Source organism: Gnatocerus cornutus, chromosome 1 (genome assembly GCF_029298725.1).
Source record: "Gnatocerus cornutus isolate USDA-ARS CGAHR chromosome 1, icGnaCorn1.1, whole genome shotgun sequence".
In the NCBI taxonomy this organism is placed as follows: Eukaryota; Metazoa; Arthropoda; class Insecta; order Coleoptera; family Tenebrionidae; genus Gnatocerus; species Gnatocerus cornutus.
Window position 1 is genome coordinate 26,933,751 of NC_142233.1, and position 25,865 is coordinate 26,959,615.

General features: G+C 32.2%; 1 protein-coding gene across 1 annotated transcript in view; it reads right to left on the bottom strand.

Moving 5' to 3' along the window:
• Positions 1–25,865, bottom strand: part of LOC148181141 (lutropin-choriogonadotropic hormone receptor-like) — a 40,175-nt gene that overhangs the window by 6,715 nt on the left and 7,595 nt on the right. Inside the window, exons 2-12 of the mRNA XM_088036838.1 lie at positions 14,851–15,060; positions 14,721–14,795; positions 13,007–13,081; positions 9,475–9,552; positions 9,012–9,083; positions 8,602–8,670; positions 7,946–8,014; positions 7,630–7,704; positions 3,386–3,503; positions 3,015–3,293; positions 1,941–2,226 (exon numbers count right to left, since the gene is read on the bottom strand). Of these exons, the coding sequence (XP_087892964.1) occupies positions 1,941–2,226; positions 3,015–3,293; positions 3,386–3,503; positions 7,630–7,704; positions 7,946–8,014; positions 8,602–8,670; positions 9,012–9,083; positions 9,475–9,552; positions 13,007–13,081; positions 14,721–14,795; positions 14,851–15,060 (1,406 nt within the window). The remainder of the gene's footprint in view (positions 1–1,940; positions 2,227–3,014; positions 3,294–3,385; positions 3,504–7,629; positions 7,705–7,945; positions 8,015–8,601; positions 8,671–9,011; positions 9,084–9,474; positions 9,553–13,006; positions 13,082–14,720; positions 14,796–14,850; positions 15,061–25,865) is intronic.

Consider the following 25,865-nt stretch of genomic DNA (forward strand, 5'->3'; position numbering starts at 1 on the left):
GTATACAATGTATAACATACAATATAATCTTCTAACTACTTTGGTATACATTTTTGCCTGCAATAATTACAGTCGACTGTCGATAAATTACTGAGTAGTTTGATTTAGCAAGTTTTGTTTCTTTTGAAATCATTTTTCTACAAAATTTTGGTCGGAAAAATAAAATTTAAATATAAACATAAAACAATTTTTCTGAATAATCATGACAAAAAACAAGAACTTTTTTAAACCTTTTGGAAAAATTCGATTTATAAAGAAAGAAGTAAAAGTATCTGTTCGAATTATCAATCAATTCTTCTCGTTTCCAAAAAAAATTGTTTTATCGAGTAATAAATTCACATGGTATGGTTGAATTATAGAAAGGGCCAAGCGTTTATTTCGAATAATCGGACAATTCGAATTATCGAGAGTGGATGGTACTATAGCATCAAAATGCTCTAGAATACGAAATCTAAAATGTTAAGGACTGATACATGTTTAAGTTTTTAATTTTCATAATTTTATAAGACATTATAACCGAAAGAATTACTTGTATTTTAATGTTGCCGTTGTAAATTTACAAAAAATTTCAAAATTGTAAGTGCATGCAAGATTTGTGGTCCGCATTTAGAAATAAACTATAAATACAATCGACTGAAAAGTTTTAAGTTAATCGATTTCGAAGAACAATAGACCAAAAATTAAAAGGAAAAGAATTTTTTTAATATTTTTCTGGTATTCAGAGTTGCCTGCATGATCAGATGGTAAACTGTTTATGTGCCATTTTTGATACATTCTTCTTTTACAAAAAGAATAAGAAATTCTTAAGTCCACCTATGGGTGGACTTGGCCAAGTTCGACTTGTTTATCAAATAAGTTAAAAACAAATGCTCAAGTTGTGACTATGAAACCGTATGTGCTTGGAAACTTATTCATTTAACTTAAGACAGGACTATGAAACATAATAAGTTTCTCTCCAAATAAGATTTACTTCATTAAGTTTTTTCAAATATGAACTACTTGTTTGGCGATTATGAATCAATAACGTCATCTTAAGCACGCAAATAAGATCGACTTGATCAAGCAATTGCTTAAGCAACGACTATGAATTCGGGCCTAAGATGAACTTAATATTTTTGTATAAAAAACAAGAGCACGAGCTGGATAAAATTGTGAAGAAAGTGGAGACAATGCGATTGTACGAATCTGTGAAAGAATGAAATTTTGCGCTAGCATTATAACACTACTAATATAAATATTTTCTGTTCTAGACGGTTATCAAGATGAAATGAAATTTAAAATTTCAGTCGTTGGAACTCTACTTAATTAAAATGATCTAAAAGGAATCAAAAACAACGAAATCATCAAGTCTATACGAAAGTACAACTTACCTATTATTAGAGAATCTAAAGAAATCAAGAATAAAAAGTATTCACTAAAGAAAACAAACTAACGAATTCATTGATTTCAAATAAAACGAAATGAATCTAAGAATTTTAATATAAACAGTTAAAAATTAAAATTATTTTTAAAATTATAAAGATTTTATTATTGTCAGGTCGGAAGAATTTTGTAAAATTTGAAGATTATGTAAAATCAAAGCATCTAAAATAAATTTATTAAAATTAAAGGTTATGGGAAAATTGAAATCAAAAGAATCGGAAAAGAAAATGAATCCGAAAATTCTTAAATTCTCTTTGTCGTATTGATGTTTTTATTGGTAACTTAAACGTATTTTGCCTTTTGATTTTTTTGGTCCAAGTGTTATTATTTCTCGAGATTCATCTCTACTAATATTTAATTTAATCTAGGAAATTAAAAAACTTTTTTTATCTATATATTTGTAGGAGAGACGGAAGCAGGACGACAATGACATGTTTTAAAGCCCAAGCAGTGAAAAAAATAAGAAACTCCTTCATTATTAGTCGCACAAAATTTATTTTTTTTTTTGTTTTTCATACCTTCTTGCCAATCGATGGCGTAGTTGAAATAGGCTCTAATGGAACAGGCGTCAACAACAGCGATGAGTAGAAGATGTATCCCAATGCATAAATCAGCCACCGCTAAATTACACATGAGAAATTTGGATACCGTTAAACGGAAGTGAGATGTGGAAATAACTATTACTACAAACAGATTTCCAATGACTGCCGATAATGATATGAACCATACGGGAATCCTTAAAGCCCAATTTCCCATTAGGTCTTCGCAAGGGTTAAAAGCATCTGGTTCCGGATGGCATTCGACCTGCAAAACGAAAAGGGATCAAATTAGTAGGTTATCGATTTTATTTTCGAATGAGAATGTGACGGCGGTGGCTCGTTAATTACATCGACACTGAAAAGCTGTTTCATCGTTTATTATTGTTTAATAGCAATACTTCGTACTACTCGTCTCCGGTTTATTCATATTGACATACATATTTGCGAAGTTTTATTCATATCGACAAAGATATTTGCGAAATTTGAAGGGGAATTTTTTCTCATAGAACAAGTGGCAATTTGATAGTCTAGTCTGGATTTTTTTAGGCTCATAAATCTGTTTATTACAAAACATGAATTGTTTAGATCCTTCAGAACTGGTTTAATTAAAAAAAAGTATACTTTAATTTAATTTTTTTCTATACAACTGAATATTCAGTGAGGCTACAAATAAATCTTTAATGTTTGATTTTTTTCTTTTCTCTAGAGACCTGCATGAATCTATATGCGCTGTCTTCACAATTTTAAGAGAATGTTGAGACACGAGTCTCGTTGTTTAAAATAACAGTGTGGGTGGCACTTAACTTTATTGTAGCCACGTTTGTTCGGTCTTTATTATAATTTGAGCAATTCAGTTTATCACTTTAAAGAAAATCTGGTTGGATTATTTCCAAGCCGAATTGTAAGCGCGCTGTTTTTAACAATAAAAATTCTCGTGATTTTATTAGGAAGGAAATATCAGATTTATCGTGTTTATGTTTCCAGCTAGCACACCAAATGTCTGCTTAGAGGAAACAAATTTCAGTGTTTATAAATTTATTTTTCTTCACATACCTCGTAATAATTCCTGTATATTTCCCCGCAAACGGCGGTCGTAACCGGAGACTTGTCGTTCAAATTCATGGTCCTGTTATGAAACACCTCCTCTCCATTCCACTGTTCTTCCGTCTCTCCTTCCCCCGAGCTAAAGACGCCACCAGTTGTCCCGTTCTTGGCGGTACAGGATTGCCTCATTTGTTTGACGAACCGGTTATATTCCCAGGGGTTGTGGGTGTGTGGAAACTTGAAGGCGCAACAGTGGTAAGGGTATGTTAAATACGCTTCTTTTATGTACTGCAGGAAAATGAACAAGATTGATGAGTTGGGGGCGAAATTAATTAATTGCAACTTTATTTTTAAAACTTTAATGAAAAAATGTGACGTACCTTGAAGTTGTAAACTGATGGAAATACTTTGAGAGATTCGGTGTCCTGGACTTTGAGGATCTCGATTTCACGGAGGCCTTCCAGAGGGAGGGAGATAATAGCTGTGTTCGACAAGTCCCTGTAATGATTACAGTCATAATTTGGAGAAAAAAACGAATTTATTTTTCTCTTGGTTTTGTCATAAAACTGGATTTTGCAGAATCAAATCTCGGTGAATGTGCTGCGATTCGCGTAAATTTTGAGTTGGTTTAAAACGGTAATATAAAGTTATAGTAGTGTTAAAATCAAAATTGGCGAACTTGGTTATTGACGACAAAGCTGCCGCACATTTGAGTTGAAAGTATGTTTTTTAAAATATAAATCTAAAAGATATGTATTTAATTTGTAACAGGACCCACATTGCCAAGTTGGATAACGTAATTTATTAGGAAGGTAAATTTGCATTAATAGCTTTCAAATGTTAGACAATGGATTTAACAGTCGCTTTAAGGCATCTGTAGTAACATAATTCTCAGGTCGGCGTCTAAGGGACAATTATAGCGGTTACTCTCGGGGTTAGTAGTAGTTAAATACATTAATTCTCAAAAAATTTCGACCAGTTTATTTATTTACAATCACAATGTTCAAAGCTTTGTTTAAAATTACAACTTCAACAAATTTAATAGTAAAAATAAAATTAGCTTATGTTTTCACTATTACGTTTATTCTACCAGTGCATCCAAATTATTATTAGTTATTCTGGCGGTAATTGTACTAAAAATTGCAAGCCAATGTACACTAGTTAACAGCGCATGATTGCTACAACAAAAAACAAGTTTGTCTGCCCAGTTTTTAAGACAAAAATAATATTTTGCTTTCACAATTTTCTGCCGCTACGGTTTTGACGTTGCTTACGTTAATTAATTGTTTGAAATTTCTGAACCTCAACGTTAATTTGAAGCACGAAGTTTAAATGTGGTCTTAGATGTTCCACACGTGAATTGCTTTCTGGATTTTCACAGGGATATCATTTGCTTAGAGATTTTACCGCAATAATTATTCAGTTCAAGTTGAGGTTTGTGAAGACAAAAATAAAACTGATTTCCTGCCATTCAAATTTAACGACGTGATAATGTAAGCTTAATGGATACACTTATGACTGATGAAATTGATAGGTTTTAACCGTGTATTGAAGATTAAGGCAAATTAAAAGTCGGGATTTCTTAGAAACGATCTAAACTTTCAACAATACTTAATTAGTGTTTAATGAAGAAACTTTTCTCAAACAAATTGCTTGAATACAATTACTTTCCTTACGGGCACAGCAAAAAATGTAGTCTGCAATTAAACTAGCCAAAGTAGAGATGCGGCTGAAATTGCAAAATTTGGAACTTTTTATTAATGTTATCCTTCATTATTTAGGTCCTCTAGTCGACTTCATTAATAAGTTTTGTGTCAATTCCTTCTTCACAGATATAAAAGTTTTCTTCTATAGTCGGAATTTGGTAACTTTGGTTTAACTCCGCCCACATGAACAAATGACGATTTGAATTTGTCGAATCAAGGAATGGCTAGCCTCCTTTACCCAAAATAATAAAATATCTGACAACTAAAGTGTCACACGTGTCAAGAAGATTTGCAGTTTTGCGGGAATTCAATTAATCGTGAAACCTTCGTCGATTTTGATGGTGTTTCGTCTTCTAATGTTTGGATATTTCTACTCCGGCTTCTCGCAATATCAACGAACTATCAAAATGTTGCAGAGTAAATCAGACTTTCAGCTAAAATTCAATTGGCCCAAAAGGTAGGCGGAGTTAAACCAAAGTTATAAAATTCTGACTATAATAAATAGATTTTTTCTCCAAACGTCACAAAAAGTTACTATTTTTTAGTCGTTCTTAGAGAGTAAAGTAGGCAATTTTGCAAGGAAACACTTTTGCTGCCTAGGCAGAAAAAGTACTTTGTGTGACGGGTACTATTTGAGACTTACATTTTGCACTTGCACGATCTTAACTTTGAAACTCTTTAAAACCAATATTTTTCACAGTAAATGTCATCAATGACAACTACATGCATAAGCCATCCATGTTTATAATTCAATTTGCGTTCACTCATTGTCGGACGTTTGGAGAAAAAGTAGTATTTGTTATTTGGCCGAAAAGTGGCTTTGCTGTCTCGCAATTTTGGATTTTAATTTAATTAAAATTAATTAATTTAATTGCTCGACAAAAAGTACCACTTTTCAGCCGTATAACAAAATCTACTATTATCGCCGACCATAGTGATTTTCGGAGATAAACAAGCATTTTATTTCATTGTAAAATCAAGCACTTTTTTTGCCGCTAATGTTCAGGGTGATTTTGAAATAAAAGCAAAAAAAAACACGGTTTTACGAAAATACATAGAAGCCGTTTTCGGTAATATTTATTAATTTTTGGGTAAAGGTAAAAATTCCAAAATCCTGATCTTACTCGGCGCCACTGATATGCACAAAATAACCTTAACAACAACGCAGGGCATTTTGTTCGTTAATAATGTACCCATCCATAGTAACTTTAGTAACCTTAGTAATGGCGTAATTGGCGTAGCATGAAAATTGGAATCAACATAAACCAACTTGTTTCACAGATCAAAGACTTTTACAGCGCAGTTTTAACGATAATTACTTTAGGTGGAAAATTTTTGAAATCTGATTATGCAGGCTTTAGGACCAGGGAATTGGTATTTCCTACAGGTTTGTAGGAAAAGGTTTTAAAATACAAACAAATTTCTTTGAAATTCCAGAGAAAAAGTTATTGAAGTGACATCTGTGTATAAAATTCCTGATGTGAATATAGTAGGAAATATTATATGTATAAATAGATAATAATGTCTCTTGCACCAACTGTTAAAATGATAGCGGCAGCCGCACAGTCTTTAATTCATACCTGAAGAGATAAGAAGAATTCATGCAAAGCGAACTCACATGTCTCGCGAATTCAATAAAGTGCACTTTGAAGTACCAAATTTTGAGTTAAATAAAATATAGTTTGCCACAAAATAAAAAGGTTTTATTAATATAAATCATCCTGTACGTATAGTAGAAAAACCACTTTTCTTACTTTCGCTCATATGGGGTCTTACAGGCCGTTCTTTTTATTTAGTTTTTTGTTTACTTCTCGAGCAGCTTATCTGATTAGACTGAAAAAAATGTGTAGCAGAATGTGCAGTGTTGTAAGCACTGTTGCAAAAGCTCATTCCTCAAGGTTTTTATTTAACACACTTATTTATAACTGGTCCGTTCGTTTTATGAAGATAAAACGGACACTTGAAGGAGAAACTCTCCACGATGTAACAAGATTACAGTCGTTGGAGACTAGGTCAATGGGAAAATAAGTTATTAAATCATAATTAATTTATTTCGATGTCTTGCTGCCAACATGTAATTTCTATAATGTAGCAAACACACAAAACGTTCATTAATTTATTAATTAAAATGAAAATGTTATAATATGTTCATTTGTGTAATTAAAACGCGTGAAGGGGCATTCATCATGATGGTAGTAAATTTCATCGACTTCCTCAATTATTTTTCATGCAAATTTGTGGGTTTTTACCTTAAATGTCCACATCCCAAGCATTCCTCTTAGGAGTATTTAGGTTTAATGATCTCGTTCCAGCGAACGCTCATTACCATTCATTACATTCGAGGAGTCGAAGTGCGTAATAAGATATTTCCTCTAATGATTTTAGGGTCGGACCTTGCTTATCTAAGCTAGATTTTGGAGTCCTAATTAGTAGGTGTTTGAAATTTCAGGTACGCAAAAAGGTGCTTGATAAACACCTCTAATTAGCAAGAAATATTACATGAATGGTGAAGTGTCTTCCTGAAATCGCCGTGACAGAAGCTAATGGAATCGAAAAAAAGTTAGAGCGTGACGTCCTAAGCTGAAATTAAATGATTTCTGCTGTAATTTCCGGCCGTGTGCTTGGGGGCAAACGAGCAAAATTGGGATAATAAAATTAACAGGTAATATTTGCGTCATTAGAGATGTTTTTACTGAAAATGTTCCAATTGGGAAATACTGCGCCTAAGCGGCTTTGTGTTATCTCTGTCTGTTATGTCAAAATGTCTCTGACAGTTTATTAGATAAACAACAGCGTCATTAATTCATTTTAAATTGGAAAGCCTCCTGGACGCTGTTTTATTTAATCACGTGGTATCTAATAAAAACAATCAGATACACAAGTGAATTTGCCGGCCGAAAATGCATTTTTCTACTCACATTTCCCGCAGGCTCTGTAACCCGTGAAAAGCCTTCACGTGCAGATTTTTCAGCCGAAAATTTCCTTTCAAGCTCCTGAAACATTCAATTACACAATGAATAATTCATTTCTGAATAGATTACAATTAACACGACAAAAGGAACAACGTGCAAGTTTTCTAATTGTTTGCGTAAATTCTCTAATTTGATAACGAAAACTTCCACTTGAGATATAATTAGACCAATTTACTGCGACGTCACTTCTTCATTTACATCGTAGAAACGCGTTTAAACTGCTTGTGATAAAAATAGCCCTCATAAATCAACCTTTACTCACAATTTGGCGATTTCGGAACCGCTGAACGCTGCTTCTTCGACCAGTTGCAAATCGTTATAGTTGAGTGATCTGCAAATGATGAGGGAACGATTTAATTAGTTTTAAAATAATTTCGATGTGGCGTAAAAATGATGAATGCAGGATTTTTATTTTGTTTGAGAGATTTTTATTTACAAAGCATATCACATATTATTGAATTTCTAAATCTATTGGCTTTTTCATTAGTTGATTATTCTGGTTCAGGCCACATTTTTGAAATGTTTGCAACAGTATGCTTTGAATGCTGTAGATTATTAATTCAGCTTTAAATGTAAATTTTAATATAAAATTAGCGGAATTAAAACCTTTTGTATTTAGTTAGAAACATTTTCCACGTGCATTAGTCTATTATTAGACACTAGTATACTAGCAACATGCATTTGTAAATTTATTATCAGTGGACAATGCATTTAATTACTGTTTATCCCTTTGACAATAAGCCTGAACAATATTCAAATTATTTTCGTACAATATTTCAACTCGTTTTTATTCCTGCGAGAAAGCTTCAAAATGGTGGATGCGCCGGGTTAGTGAACCTCATTAATATACTCTTGTTGCAGACATGAATAAAACACTTTTTTGCAACATTTATAAAGTGTCGTTGCGTGACTACTTACAATTGCTCGGCCTTAACTCTGCTAACTTGTCGGTTGAAAATCTTCTGTATGCGGTTGTTCTCCAGATCTCTGCAATAAAACAAACAGCTAATGATCAAAATCCAATAAAAGTCCCGAGGAGAACTGGCTTTCCTAACTGTCTCAAATCATGAGAAGACTTCAAACTTTAGGACAAAAATAAAAAACAATAAAATGTTAATCACTGCTTTGAAACCACAAAAAAAGATTCGACTGTAAACTGATGAAGCAGATGTTTATTAAATTAAGTGGCGCCCACCTTTGTTTGCGTAATTGATTTTTTGATCTGATTATGCGGACATGTGTAATCGAAACTTGGTCAATCTACCTAAATAGCACGAATTTACATTAAATCTAGACGCAGTCTGTGGTGTTGTAATTTTTGTACTCACATCATATGCAGAACTGAGGTGTTGAGTCCGTTAAAGTTGGGCATTTCTTCTAGTCCGGTTCTAACAATCCTCCTGGAAAATATTTGTTTTAATATCTGTCTTTATTAAATTTTCAAGTATGGTTGAAAGCTGCCTGCAAACATTTGTTCCTTTGGATATTTCCGGCGGAAAGCAATTATCTCACAGCGATCGTTGGAAATTAAGTGGAAATTGTGCTTTTTCATTTTATCCGCATATTGTCATTTAGTGCATATCAATATGTAGTATACTCGTTGTTTTGTGCTTGTGGCAGGATAATTTGCATGTTATGGGTGGAGGCTTCAAACTGCGTGCCAGAGACGTACACTTCCTTAATTAATTTTAATTATTTTGAGGCAGATATCGATAGTGATTTTCTGAGAAACTAGCAGTGTGGAAGTTTATGTAAATTCATATAATCATTATTCATGTAGTTGGTACTTACAGAATTTTCAGGTTTGGTAAATAAGCGCTGAAGACTTCGGGTTGAATCTTCAGGAGTTTTGGAGCGCGATGGATGTATCTGAAATATTTACCAGTCTTAATTATCCTGACACCATTTATTTATTAGTTGTAAACACTTCTTGAGAGGTAACGAATCAGTTTAAGTTTTTCTCAGCTAATTTAAAGTTTAAATTAGGCTATTATAACTTACGTGTGGAACAGTTGTTTTATCTTAAGACGAATTACTAATTTTTAAGACAGATGCTTCATTAAATACTTGTTTTGAAATTAGAAATTATTGTGAGTTGGGAATAAACTTGCATTTATGCTTTTCCTATTCGGTTTGGACAAAATTGTGCTCAGAATAAGCTTGGGTATCTGTTCTGGCTCATGTAACCCCAAATTAATTTATTAGTACCGCTTTTATGTGGTATCTGATAAAATGTGGGAATTTTTAGTGGATGATAAAATTCTCACTTTACTTTGAGTTATCAGTATTATTAATTGTTTGCTTTTAATTTACTCAGATCATTAATCATTTTGTGCGAAAACAAATATTTGTGGTTGCTTGCTCAGAGGACGTGAAGATTACATTGCTGTTTTACTAATGCAAGTAAACGATTAAATTAGCGAGCGTAAACAAATAATAATAGAACTGAATAAAAAAGACGTTATTTACAGTTCTGGTTATTTATTTAGAAAATTTACGATGTTATAAAATATTGTGCTGTTTACAATATCAAACATTTAGTACATGTAGTAATAGTTGCTTCAAATTTTACTTTTGTAAGATGGACTGTTGTAACTCCGCGTGGGCCAATGAGAGTAGTGGGTTGAGATTTGTAATTAATAATAAACCCACTAATCGTATTAATTTAATTATAATATGCCGGTAAATTTAGTTTAGATGTCAAGCGAGGAGTGTAATTATGTCTTTGAAGGCATTTGCTTTTACAGAGAACCTAATACGTAACATTAAGGTGTTTATCAAATACGAAATCAGCTCAAATTATAAACACATATTTTTGCATATTGGGCAAAATTGATTATAGGGTCCAGAGAGTAAGGTCGTAGACCGAGATTTTTAATCTATAAAATACGCGCTGTCTTCAGGATTTTTTTACATAAGAACCATTACCTAATACGGTTGGTAAAAATGTTTGAGAAGTTTTTTGAGAATCTTTAATTAGTACTCTTTACCCAAAAATGTATGGAACTTAGTTTGTTCGAAAGGCTTAAAAGATGTATATATTTCATATATTTTTTTTTGTATTTGAACCTAAAATATGGATGGCCTAGAAAATGGAATATGACATTTGAATCGTAAACGTTATTATTTTGAAGGCGCCGCTGTTCTGTGTCTTTCTTTTTGTTTTGTAAATTGCTTGTAGGCTGGTCTTTTAAGGCAAATTTTATAGAAAAAATATTCACATAATACGTAATAAAATCATGAATTGTTTTTGTGAAAGATACAAAGAGTTTAAATGCCAAAAAAATTTGATTAGACTGGGTTGAATAATAAATTATAACTTGAGTCGTGAGTCTTATTTACAGTTTGCCTACATTTTGAATATTTTATTGCCTTTTACAAGCTTTATTTCCGCTTTTTAAAAGCGGACGATCCAGGCATAAATTCATTTAATTTATGTCTAATTTAAATGGGAAAACGATACGACCATCCTCTTAGCGTGTTTTTACTTTAATGGCTTTAAACACAAATTAAGAACTTGATGAACGATAAGAACCAACTTCATGAAAAATTGTTTCAACTAAAAGTCGTTAACGACTTCAGAGAAAGCACAGCTTTCCTTCTGGCAACTTTGAACGAATAATATCATGTTAGTGGTTTTATTTACTTTGAGCTGCGATAAAAGCGCGGATTTTACACTTCGTTCGTGTAGTTTTTTATAATATAGTGAATTACTTTGTTGCAAAATAGTTTCAGAATTTCCAACAGGTGCTACATAAATAAAATTCACGGAAAAATTTAATAGGAACGTTATAAGAGTGAACTCAAATCAAATTAAACGGAAGGAAATAATTGAAAGTTTTTACTCTAAATCAGCGGAAGCCACAATTAAAAGGTTTAAATCAATTTGTTTTTGTCTGTGTACACGCAAGAGAGTTTCCACACAGAATTTTCAATCTTTTCTCATTAAAAGTAAATTCAAAGCTTTCACACAGTTAGTTCTATAAAGTTGGTTCCAAAATGTGTTTTGTGTTGTTACATGATTGTCTAACTTTGCTGTAGTTATATGATTCTGTGCTTTCAACCAAATTATTGTTAATTGTAACCAACAGTCTATGAAACAAAATTGTAATAAAGTAGATACGGAATGTATTCAACTTGCTGCAAATCTTATCATATTGTTCGTATTTTAAAAATTTTGGAAAATGCTAAGAGAACACAAGTTTGGTCTTTATTTTAGTCACGTAAAGGACTGTAAGTGACGTTTGGAAAAGTACGAGAAGAATAAAACAACTAAAGTTGTGGTCTTCATAGGGCTCATTAATACAAAAGTGGTTTGAACGGCTAGACGTTTAATAATAAAAATGCATTGTACTTAATTTATTGCAAGCAACTGTAGGTAAGTAGGATTTTACGGCTCAGGCGGCATTTGCTAAAATAACAAAACAACTTATGTAAAATTTATTTTGGAGAAAAATCGTTGTTGTGGCAAACACTGTTTTTCTTTTAAATGTCCCTGAGCAGCAAGTGTAGTATGACTTTTTTACCGCACTACTACAACTTTTCGCCACTGATAGGACCGTTGCTATGTGTTCAAAGGAAAAGTGTGATTTACAATTTAGAATGAAATAAATGTTTTGAAATTCAAGCTATTTAAAATTCATATCCTCGTTTTCCCTTTCATGTTGAAAAGTTAAAAATTGATAAAAATCCATTTCTACCCCTTTAAGATAATTCAATTTTCCCCGAAGTATGTTACTTCCAAGTGAATAAATAATACAGCCAACACTTTATTAGTACACAGCAAACTTTATATTTTCATTTCATTTTTGGTAGACAGGGGTGACGAATCACCGACATCAAAAATAGATTCTCAATGTGTTAAAGCACTTAAGAAACAAAATTTTGATGCAATTTTAAAACAGCATTTTCGTAAATTTCTCTCAATATCGATCAGTATGTTAATCAAATCTCTGCAATTCCACAAATTCAAACCTATCTCAGCTTGAGGTCAGTAAAAGCTAATTATTGCAAACATTCGCTTGATGTGTCATTAATCAGCAAGATGGAAATGTTTGTCTTCTGTTCCTGTTTTCTCCACAAAGCTCTTTTATTAAAGAAAGAGAGAAGAATAAATTATCAGTCAGTTAAACTAATTTTTGATTTTCCAAACAAGTTACATGACAATCATAGAAAGACCGATGTTTCTAGTAACACACCAACTTTTCGTCTCAAAGCGAATAGAACAATTCCCAGTGCTCCTTTATGTCTTATGTTGACAGAAATGAAACATCTTCAACTTAGATGAAAATTTAATTATTTTGATGAGTAAAGGGCTACTTACATAGTCTGGAGTTGTCGCAAATGTTGAAATACGCCAGTCTCGAAGTAGTAAAAGTTTTCTAAATTGAAAAGAGTCCTGCAACAGAAAGTTTTATGACTATAATCATTTTGCTTGTAATATCAATAATTTAGTTGTAACAAAACGAAATAATTTGTGGCACTATCGTGGACCGTTTTTATTTGTACCTGGAACTGTTTTATTTGTGGAACTTTGGAACACTTTGCGTGACGAATAAAATACCAGTTGTTGTAACTATAAATGATTTGTTATACGCAGTGGAAAGATAAGTCAAATATGCATCGGATTGCTTCTTCGAAGAATAAAAATTGCATTCAAGTGAAGAATTTTACTCTACTGGACACCCTGTACAAATACAAAACAGTTTTTTTAACAACGAGAACGGCTTCTCAGGAAAGTGCTTTTCTATTGATTTGTTAGCTATGTAAGGCAAAAATTATTTGAAGAAAGAAAAGGTGCAATGAAAGTCGACAATGAAAGATCTGTGCGAGCACTTATTCGTGATTATTGTCGTTCACAGGGCTTGGAAACTCTCATAAAAACTAAAATGTCTTGCTCGAGAAATAAAATATCATTGTATCGAGTTATGAGAAATCCCGTTAACTTTTAAAATATATATTTTTATTACTTAAAATCACCTGAACGCACCAGTTGCTTTCCAATCAAACGTTTTTTGATCACGACGTTTCAGAAAAGAGGATTTTGAGTTTAGTTTCACAATTTTTGAAATGTGGGTGCAGAAATCTCGTGTTTTTATCAGAAAATTCCACGACCTTTGCCAAGGAGTTGCGTGAAATGTTATTCTGTTGATCGAATTGGAGAGAAATGATAAAAGTTGGTCTGCTAATGGAAAGTAATATTTTGCGCTGCTGAAACTTGGTGCTTCTTCACCAATTTTCTCCCAAGCAGAAATGTTTGGTTTGATTTTTACATTTTAAATTTTGTTCTGTCTTTGATGTGGTCGTAAATAAAATGATCTCTTTATCTCGAGACATTCTTCAAAATGTGTGCTTAATTTGGATGTACGAGAGAAGAGAAACAACATAAATGAAACATTAATACCGTCGTAATGTAAACATAAAATAGCCATTTTATAAAACGTTTGAGTTATGGTTTAAATATACTTTTATACATAAACTTAAATTTTGCTGCAATGCCCTAGACGTACATTTTATTAGACGTAATTTGATAGACTAGTTTACCGATTTTAACGGTGTAGTTTAAGTTGGGTGATCCAAAGTTGAAGACATTATAAAATTTTTATAACAAGGGTGGTCAGTGCTTTTATAAATTCTATGTCAAATTAATTCACTCTTTGTGGACCATTTTATTTATAATCAGTGCTTAAAACGTCTCTTTTTAAAGTCACTTAAGAGCTTCCTAAATGCATCAAACTTTAAAAGTAAAATTTGAAGAAGGGTTAAAGATGCAAATATTGATCAAACCCCAATGCATTATGCATAAAATTCACAAGTTTGTCGTAAGTATTAATTAATTAATAATTCATAATCCAAATATTCTCCACTCATTCGCGAAAGTAGCGATTAAACTTTATGAAGTACATTCACAACGACCAAAGCATAAACATAAAACTACAAGCCGATGATGAACGACCTTGCATAAAGTTTTTCATCTTTTTGACGCAATTAATAAACCCGATCAATCAAAACTGAGTTATTAGCTTGTAAAAACTTACAGCTCTCTTAACGTTCCATTGTATGGAACGAGGGAGTCGCTTTTCAGAACCTCAATTCCAGCGTCTTCGATTATTCTGAAAAAAAATTGGCAGTAGTACAAAAAGTATAAAAATTCCGTGAAATACTTACAAGTGAGTTATTAATTTGTGGAGGTTGCTGGGAATGTCAATGAGATTGGGGCCGTTGCATCTGCATTCAATTATCCTGCCCATTTGTCCGGGCTCTTCGACTTCTTCACAAAAACATTGTTTCAGAGCAGGACCGCTTGCGGGGATTCCCATCATTATTTTGTCGGGGGAGACGGATGATAAACTCGCGAGAAGCCAGAAATATACGATTCTGCAAAGATTTGTTGTTTACAGTAATAAATAGATGAGATAGAAAAAACTGTAAATACGAGTATGTTAGAACGGATAAATGTCTATTTATTTCTATGACTGATGCGTTTGTTTTCTGAAGCTAAATAAATAGTGAAGTTTTAATTTTTATTGATTCGGCGAGGATTAGAAGATTTGTTTTAGTCCGCGAGAAAAGTGACGCAATTTTGGGTTTATTTTGGTTCCTTTCCAATTTAGGTATTTGTTTTTATTTTTGTTTTTCGATGATATAATAAATTATTCAAAAATTGACTAGTTATCACAGTCAGTCGGAACAAAGTATTGTTTGTTTTCTTATAAATAGGTACTTATGTACCTACATTATGAGTGATATTTGTGTGAAAGAAACACGCAGGTTAAATGTACAAGGGATTTATAAATGTTTCTAGCATCAAGAGTGGCTATGAAATGTCAAAGAAATTTGCCGCTCATCGCAAATGTGGGTTTAGATTTTTCAACTGACGTTTTCAGTTAACCTCAAACATGGAGCAAAGTAAATTTTGAGAAATAAACGGTTCTAGTTGTGGTTTAAAACCTGAAAATCAAAATCTTGGACACAAAACTGTAACTGAAACGTCATGGTCGCAAGTAACATTATAAATAATTTTCAAGATAGTTAAATTCACTATGAAAACAAAGGGGCAAAATAGTGCACGGCAGGAATTCCAGAGCTACCCATGTTGCTAGAAACATTTATAAACACCTTGTACATACAGATAACATCAGTTTTTTGATACTGATATTAATATTTCAGTCAACAACAAGAATTGTTTTCAGGTTTTTTTTTAACAGATAAGTACATAAAAATAAAAATTACATTGTTTTGTTCTGATTAATTATCTAAACCTCAATTTTCCTGCAGAGAATTTTTGGTAGCCGCTAAATTTTAAAATGTAGCACTATGATTCTAGCGGAATGTCAAACAAGAACTGTCACATTTGTCAAATTTTCATCAACTTGTAGGAGCACCAGCAATAAACTTCTTTTTGCTGTTTTCAGTGCAGATTAGAAAACATTTCATTATAAGTTCATGTTTTTTCTAACCTATCTAACTAAGTAACTTAAATTGCTCCTTAGTGAATCGGTAAATTCTCTGCAGGAAAAATGACGTATAGTTTCCGAGTCAAAGTAATTTGTTATCAAATCAGATTGCTTATTAACTTCTCTTAGATGTTGTCTTTGTACTAAATATAAAGTTCTACAATAGGTTCCGATTTACAATGTAAATAGTTACGCACTGGTTTAATTGTTCATCTAATAATTGCTCTACTTATTAATCAAACACGTCCCGCTAGAAAATAGCTGTAAAGTAAAGTAGAAAATTTAGCCCAGCTCTCTTTAATAGCCCCAACACCCAAATCTAAAACTCCGGGAATTTGTTTCTTCATTTCGCGCGGACGTTGAATAAGCGACTTCATTTGTTTAGTTTTTGTGTCGGTTTCCGCACAATACGTTGCATAATGTTGGCAAGGAGGCTTAATTTATAATGAGAGAAAGAAAAGTAAACATGTAGAACTTGATGAACTTTGTCTTTCGTATAATGTGCAACAATATTTCTGCCCATTGGGCCCGTTCAGCGTTTTTTTTTTATTTCATAATTTGAAAGTACTTTGCGTAAATAACCGATTCCCAAAAAATTAATTTTTTTCAGCAATTCTTTCACCTTTAAAAAAAATCCCAATGTACGAGAGAAGAGAAACAACATAAATGAAACATTAATACCGTCGTAATGTAAACATAAAATAGCCATTTTATAAAACGTTTGAGTTATGGTTTAAATATACTTTTATACATAAACTTAAATTTTGCTGCAATGCCCTAGACGTACATTTTATTAGACGTAATTTGATAGACTAGTTTACCGATTTTAACGGTGTAGTTAAGTTCGGTGATCCAAAGTTGAAGACATTACACCGGGTAATGGGAGCGATAGTAATACAAGGAAAAGTAGGCACATTTGCGCGATCGTAAGCACTCGACCGCTTCCGTCAACCATTGTCAAACTTCGCCCCAAAAACACAAGTTGTTAGCGCCATCCGTTAAGTCACGAAGAAGGGTTGTGTGTTTTTCGCTCCATGCTTATAAAAAACTGCCGATTGCCAGCGCCAAGGTAAGCATGAAGTTATATTCTATATTTATTTTTTATTTGTGTTACAAATAGTTCATCGCATTAATGACTAAGATCTCATTTAAAGTATGTTTAGTTGAATTTTCGGGCCAGAGTAAATATTATGGCCCAATTTCCCAAAAAACGTTAAGTGGGCTCTCATTACCCGCATGTGTCGGGTAATGGGAGCGATTGACTTTTTTTTGTAAAATCGTTATTGGACCTCAACCTATGACTGTAATTTATTATATTTGTGATTGAAATATACTTAAATAATTAATGTAAGAGTTCCTAATTAAAAATTATAAGAATGTTAACAAATGTTGTTTTTATCAACATTTTCTCTTAGTAGGCTCCCATTACCCTGGTTTCCCCTACATACATTACATAATACTCCTATTATTTTTGTTTCAAACTTGCCCTAGTATCTGTGATAGTGCAATTACAAAAATTGCACTTTTTTTTCGGCAATATAATTTTCGACGATTTGTACATAGTATTATTGAGAACAGGAACTGATTAGTCCAAAAACGAAGGAAACCGGAGCTTTTTTGTAGGTCAAAAAAAGTACGACAATCATGAAAGAATGAGGATTTATGGTGAAATAAATAAAAATAATTTATAAATCAATGTATACATGTATTGGGTACTAAATGGCATATACCAAAAATAGATTTTGGTAAATGATTTTAAAAACAAATTCCTGAGTGATAAAATTGACTGACAGATTTACGGTTTCTCAACTTTAGACATAGAAAATCCAAAAATCGTTATTTATTATACCGCAATTTTATAACTCACACAGTGTTAAATACATAGAGCATTCTATCAAAAACGTCACTTTCGGAAAAAGAGTTTTTTTCCGCCGCCGGTTCCTCACTGTGCGTGTATTCCCAAAATATGGATACTCTCACTCGATTAGTTTTATAGGCTATTTTTATACCCAAAATTTCAAATTCCCATCATTTGTAGTTTTTGAGAAAATCACGTTGGACCATTCCGTGTACACATTAACTATTGTTTAATGTTTTTTAGAAAATTTTTGATAACAAATTAAGAAACTCCAAAAATTGTATTTGTATTTTTATTTATTTTTGTTCTTATACTTTAAGATAAAAATATTTTTTTTGCATAATTAAATGAAGCAAGTTAAAAAACATTATCTCTAAAAATTTCTACCAATTATCTTAAGCCGTTTAGATGCTATGATTTTCGTTCACCCAAAACCATGCGAATTGCCCACTGTCCGCGCTGAAGCAACCGTGGTGTGACGTCACATGACATATTCAGAACTTTCAAAATTCACAGCCGTATAACTCCGAATCTAATTGATAAATGGTTTTCAAAATTTCAGGAGGCATTTAGATCACCTATTGCTATCGGAACATACAGTTTTTTTTATTAATTTGAAATATGCTAAATGGGCCCATTGCAATTTACCTAGTTAATTTCGCGGTTTATATTTTGTGTAAACTAAATTATCTTGCGCTCGCTAATAAGAGATCGTGGCATGACAAGCTCGAAATTATCAATAAGTTAATCTTGTTAACATCAACAAAAACTAACGTGGAAGTTAATCTTCTTGGGGTTATTTAATTGAGGAGGAAGTGCGGACGCGATGTGTTTATTTGAGCCAATTATTTTGTTCTTTAAATAGGTTTCTAATGTTTTCAAAGAAAATAACGTTTCAGACCAAGTTCAAAAATATGCTCGAATCATATAAAATTTCTACGCATTTTGAAACGCGAGAAAAAAAAAAAAGAAAATAGCGGATCCACACATCCGTTGAGTTGTTTGAGTTTTTAGGTTGTATGTATGTATAGCATAAGAGAGATTGTCTGCTAAAGTACAAAATTAATTTACTTACAAAATTTTGTTAACAAATGCGATTAAATACTTAAAACTTGCCGACATTATCAACTATGAAGGGAACAATATGCGAGTATACACTATTAAGGAGTAATAAAGTCATTACTATTTATTTGATTATCTTATCTGCATGTCTTCACAATGTTAACATAACGTCAATAAAATCCCCAGGAGTGGTCCAAAATAGTTTATGTGAGATGCAAAAAGTTTTTTTAGGCGACCTTAATTAAAAACTGAATTTCCAGTTCTTAATTGCGGACCAAAAATGACCGTTTTCTGGCTGCTTTTTGTCCGTGCTAGAGTAACGCCATTTATCGTTATTTGTTTTTAATTTTTTAATTACAATACCCGAAATTTTATAATTATTTTGGTAAAATCTAGACGATAAACTGCTGTAAAATGCAACAAAGACGTGTTTTAAAGCAACACTGAAGAATTCATAAATATTTACAATTATTCAGTTGTTATAAATAATTAGATCAATAAATCATAAATAAAAATTACTTAACTTGTAAATTTGATGAAGTCGTCTAAAAAATCTTGTTTGTACCTATTTATGCCATTATACCCTCTCCAGAGAAACACTTTTTGGCTTTAGTACACAATTAACTTTTTTTTTAATACAGTAGACTCTCGATTATCCGAGCTCTGGTTACTCGAGTCACCGCGTTATTCGAGCAACCTGTGGTTTTGAATTTCTCCGCGTTATCTGATCAAATCCGGAATTTTATCCGAGTTTTTCTAGAAAATACATAATTTTTACTTTATATTTGGTTTGGCGTTTTGATTGTTCTTGGAATTGCAGTTCTACAATTGGAAATCTAATCTAACTGCGATTTAACAAGTATTCCGGTCAACAAAGACAATGAAATCGACATAATTTTAAAAATTATAAGCACATTATAATCGGGACTCTTCTGTAGTTTGATTCTGCTGTTATTTTTCTCTAAGCTCGAGACACTGATGTCAATTTTTCAATAATTTAATTTTTAATGTGCATTGATGAGGAAATTGGCAACAAAAGACTCCTGAAATTCTTCACAAATGTAAAAAAAAAATGTAGAAAATATTTAATTAGGCTTTACTCGCTTGCACTATGCCATATCTTTGCCACATCTAAGTTACTGCTTGTTTCTACAAAAAACTACAATTTACCTTGGAAATAACAAAGTAACAATAACAATAATGGTCGAAATTTCAGTTAGATTGTGTTTACAATGTGAGGTTATCAGTAGAAATTCCATTTAAGGCTGAAATGGTACCCACTGCTGCGCTACACTTGTGTAGTTAATGACACTTCGTAGATGTTCCTCTCAGATAACTTTACCTGTCTCTGCGTTTATTGTTTTCTACTTATTTGCTACAACTGATGATGACTATGCTTATAAAGATTGATACCAACTTTAAAAAGGATATAAATAAAGCCTCACATTGTTTTTAAAAAGAACTTGATCGTGAACACTTTTTCCGGGGACGCATTTGCCTATGCAAAACTAAATGACGTTACCCCGGAAAGTTTACTGTCTTTTATTTTAGTTCATTTAATTGCGTTGAGAGGGTTTAGAACTACAGCGAAATACTGCAAATGCGGGGTTCGCTTTGTGAGTTTAATTGGATGTCAAAATACTTGCTGTGAAGTTGCAGGAAAAATTACAAGAATGTGTGAGGGTTACATCAATTGCTTGTTTAAAGATTTGTTTTAAACGCCCACGCAGGAAGTCTAGTGAAACGTTTATTTATGGGAAAAGAGGTAGTAAAAGTAATAATATTACGTTTCAGTGGTTGTCAGTCACTTGGGTCTTTCAGCACTACTAGCCTAATGTCGTAGAAGCTGTATACAAGAATAACTCGTGTATATGACAGGTTTTAGGAGTCGTTGGAAAACGCTCGCTGCTGTTGCTTTTCTCAGCTGAAATTCAACAGGATGTCACAAAATTGGTCTTAAAATTTGAGTTGATATTATGCAAGGGTAACTTCAACGTCTTTACTATTAGGGGGAGAAATTGAATACAGGTGTAGGAATTTATACCACAAAACCACAAAATGTTTTTGAAAACTTTGAAAATGGGGCATAAAATCCGGTCGTTAAAAACAAGCTGCTTGAAGCGTGATATTTTAACTATAATTTCTAATTTTTAAGAAAACTGAAGCTACTTATGTTAAGAATTTTTTTCTATTCCGTCTAAATGTCGAAAATGTCTTATCTATACAAGTCAACAGTGGAATTTTTATAACCTTTCTAAAAACGATTTTCGTCGATTTTAGTTTTAGTCGGTATAGAATCCACAATATTTTGACCTACAAAAATTCTAAAAACTATTTAAAAATATGAATATCAACGATTTTTTTTGTTGATATTTTGCTTTCTAGATCAGATTTCAATAAATCTTTTGTGTACCTCAATTCGCATTTATTCAATTGTGCCACGGCTTTTAGTTTCAGTAGCCGTTTCGTTAAAGTGGGAAAAATGGAGTACATCTGAAATTACCGGAACAATAAAAGATTGAGCTCCAGAAAAGTGAACATTTGTGGAACATAAAAAAACGTCAACCAGAATGTAAAGCCAGGAAGTCGTTTCGTTTCAGATTTCAGTTTTAGTTTGAATTTTCAAGTACATAGATAAGAAATTGAATGAAGAGTTAAATAAGGCAATAATCAACTGGTTAAATTAAGGGCGCTAGGCGGTGAGTATTGGTTTTCGGTCTGTTAAGTTGGAAAACTTTTTTTTGTTTTGTGGAAAATACACCTGGAATCATCATCGTAAAAATGCTTTTATATGTTTTTTCTTTTATGACCAGCAGAATAATCTAACCACAAAATGTCCTAATTTAATACAAGCTTAAATGTTCCAAAACAAGACAATAAAAGCAAAATATCCCTACGTATTTCTTTAATTTTCTAGCTGAAATCGGAGCAAACATGAAAAATCCTCTAAATTGCTTTTAGGTCGTTTACTCCGGAAAAAATCTGCATCGTGATATATGTACTTCAATTATTTTGCCTAGTGAACACCAATTTCTTCGATCAAATTCCTTGTTTCTGATAAACGGGCGTTTACATGGAATGTAATAAATCAGGGATCGTGTCACTTCTGTAATTGCACACCGCAAGTTTTTTCACCTCTGAACTTTTCTTGGGATCTCGTACTTCGAACATGTGGAAAAGCAATACTTTTAAACACGGTGCATCGTAAATATTAATTTTTAAAAGTAGGGAGTAATTTGTCAGAAGGAAAATTCAAGTCTCGGTAGTTTATTTTGAATAAAACATATTGGGACGTATGATTTGGATTTACGAGGAGTATGTTTCTAAATTGGTGTCTTCTCCAAACATGCGGAAGTTGTTTACTACGTGGTGCAATTTTTTTATATTTTCCTAGTATGTAGCAGGATTAAATTAAAAAAAGAAAAAAGTGGCCTTAGTAAGTTCAAAATTAACGGTAAATGTTGTATATTAACAAATAAAACAAAGATAAATCAATTGGAAAAATAATCAAATGCAATATTCAGTGAAAAATCGATTTACATTAAGCTAGAAATCATGCCAAGGCTAGCACTAAATTCTTAAATAAACTAAAGTAAATCAAAACCACCTACGATCATTTTTCTAAATTTCTTTATGGAACTTGCTGAACTTTATGCGAAAATATTTGCGTTTGCAAAAACCAAAACATCTAGAAGCTTGAATTTCTGACCAAAATCTCAATTCTACACAGCATTGTTTGTTGCAAATAAATCACCTGAAACTGCTTGCTATAATTTACTTAACTGTAATTGCAGTGAAATAGATGAAAGGCAATTTAGTTATCTGATTTATAGTTTGATCTGCCATGACTGCTCGAGATTGTAGGATATACAGAGCTCTTTGTTTTCTTATTACCTAAAAATAGAGTCCTGAAATTTGAAATAACGATTTTATGTATTTAACTTCTTGCAGCAATTTAATCTCCGAAGTCGTCCATTGTGAAAGAAGTTATCAAAGCATAACAAATAACGTCGACAAAATGATTTTTACAAAACGATAGTCTTAACGAACTGATCTAAATCCTGAAATGCTGAACAAATATTTGATGGAAAATAAATTGTGTCTCCCGAATCGTGAATGGAGATATTTGGGCAGACAGCAAAGAATAAGAGATAAAATAAATTGGAGGCAAGGGAAAAGCCACAAAGTCTTGATTCGGCTAATTCATTATTCAGTTCTGGAAAAAAAATTAGTTGGTTGACTTCTGCTAATATGTTCGATAAGAAAATAAAGTTGAAATTTTTCCAGCGTCCAGACTCAAACACGACACGCAGATAACCGGCGTTTTCAGCTTATCGCAATTTTTCTTGTCATTACATTGTAAATTAATCCAGAAAAGGGTACTAAAAAGATAAACAAATAATTTAAAGTAGACGACAGGCAGTAAACAACAAAACCATAAAATACCTAAATCACGAGACCTTTTTACTCAAATGAGAACTGTTCTTTTAAACCTGTATTACAGAGAAAAACAAATTTCCTGCATTATTTTGATTGGATTTTCAGGCAGCCATAACTGAAAAAAAATGAAATCCCATACTTTCTCAGTACGGTGACTTTAAAATTGGTATTTTTTTACTTAAATTCTGCTCTGAGTCCTTCAAACTTTAACAAAGAAAGAAATTTGCATTTCTAAAACTTTCTTCACCCGTAAAGTTCCGCTTTTGTTATTATTACCACACCTAAACATCACTCTGCCATTAAATTAAACAATATATCCAAATGGAATCTATTTCAACGTATGTAAATGTTTACTTCGACTTCGTTTATTTCCTGATTACAGTTTTTAGCGACGATTGATTTCCTATTAAAAATTGAAAAAGTGGAAAGTATTTAAAGAGAATTGATCAAAAACTACCAATCTATTCCATTAAGATAACCTAAAATCGGAGCTTACCACATAAAAACTCTAATTGCGCGGTTCATAACCAATTTCTCAAATCAATATTGAGACAAACTATTAGTCTTCATATAAAGTTAAACGAGCGAATTCGCATGCACATCCTGCTCTCATTTACAAAGCTATTTTCCACAAAAGCTCTCTGACACATTTCTACAATAAATCTCTGAGCTTTTCATAAACTGTAATAAATTAATACTTCTGCGAATTCTTCATTTTCTCCCATTATTTACGCCCAGAAGACATCATCAAAAGCTCATCAACTTTTTGTGGCGTATTTGTTAATTTTATTGTTCATCGTCCGATTAAGCATTGGCGAGTTTTTAAACAATTAAGACGTTAAATCGCGAAAATTACTCGTCTTTCACGGATGGGAAAACATCAAGCCTTTCCTGGAATAAAAATTAAGAAATACGACTTGAATGGGAGCAAATGATTGCGAAGAGTTTTTTAATTTGATTTATCGATGAAATAATTTGTTTGATTTTAATGTAATTATAAAAGTCCTGAGCCAGTGGAAAAAATAGGGAAAATAATTATTACGTCGGTTGATTTACTCTTGAACGGATGTAGATAATGAAATTCTTTCTGGGAACGGCATTTTAATTTGGGATTTTTAAAGGATGGAAGGATGTCGTCTTCTATTAACTATTCATGTCCTTCAGAGAGTTGTCTAGTAACTTATGATTAATTAACTTTAGTGTCAGATTACTCGAGTTTATGGATTAATAAAAATATTTTTATGTATTTTAGCTGGTTTATATTTCTTCACATTTTATGAAATTAATAAGTAATTACTATTTCATCATCACATCCTTTTTAAAATTCTCTAATTAAAATTTTCCTCGCCGCATCCACCAAAATGCATTAGTCGCGGCAGCTGCGGTATGAAACATTACTTTTCTATTTCCTCATACTTATATTTTATTTATATTTCACCCTTCTTTTACAACATCCATTTATACGACGTGTAATGTTCTTTTTGATTTAACCTTAACCACAGAAAGACGCCAAGTCCCACAGGACCCCGTTAAAAACATCGCATAAATTAAATTGTTGCCACCATCCAAGTAGGGCAACCTTGTTATCAAAAAGCTTTTTTGCAAATGGAAATAAATTTTATTATCAAGAAACAGTTGAAACAATTTTGTTTCTATGTCTCCATATAAATGTTTTCGCATTCTTTCACAAATTGAGTACGCAACTGTATTTTTAATATCTAAGTCAGAATCCGTCCTTACAGTATTTCAAAGCAAAAGATTTCATATCCTTGGAGCTTTAGCAGCTGGGTTGGATGTAATGACGTGATAGGTCGACCAACGACACGGGATGACAAATATTCGAGATTGCTTTGTGGTAAGAACGAATTGAAGAAACGATTTTAAATTTGCTGTTTCGAAACTAAATTAACTGATCGATTGTCGTACAGAGTAAACATGAACTCGGTGATGCAGCGGCTCAGAAACTTAATTAATCTATTGTAAGATTAAAAGCATCTATTGGAAGGTAACATCAATCAGTTAAGCATTTCAAGAATGTATGAGATTTGTAGGATCTGAAGAACTTAGGGGCATCTAAAGGATTTAGTAGATTTAAACAATCTCTAGCATCTGAGAGAAGATCTGCGGAATTTAAAGTATTTGAAAAATCTAGAGAAAAAAGATGTGGACACAAAAAAGGATTTGAAGCTTTAGTATATAAGAAAAAAAAATCCGAAAATGTGAGCATATATTTTGCGAAATTTAAAACACAAACTTAGTAGCATCTACCATTTGACACAATTAAGATATTAATGGCTTTCTTTTAATGCGATCAAAAATATAACAGATTTTTGAGCAAAAATGTGACAAACTTTGAAAAAAAATGT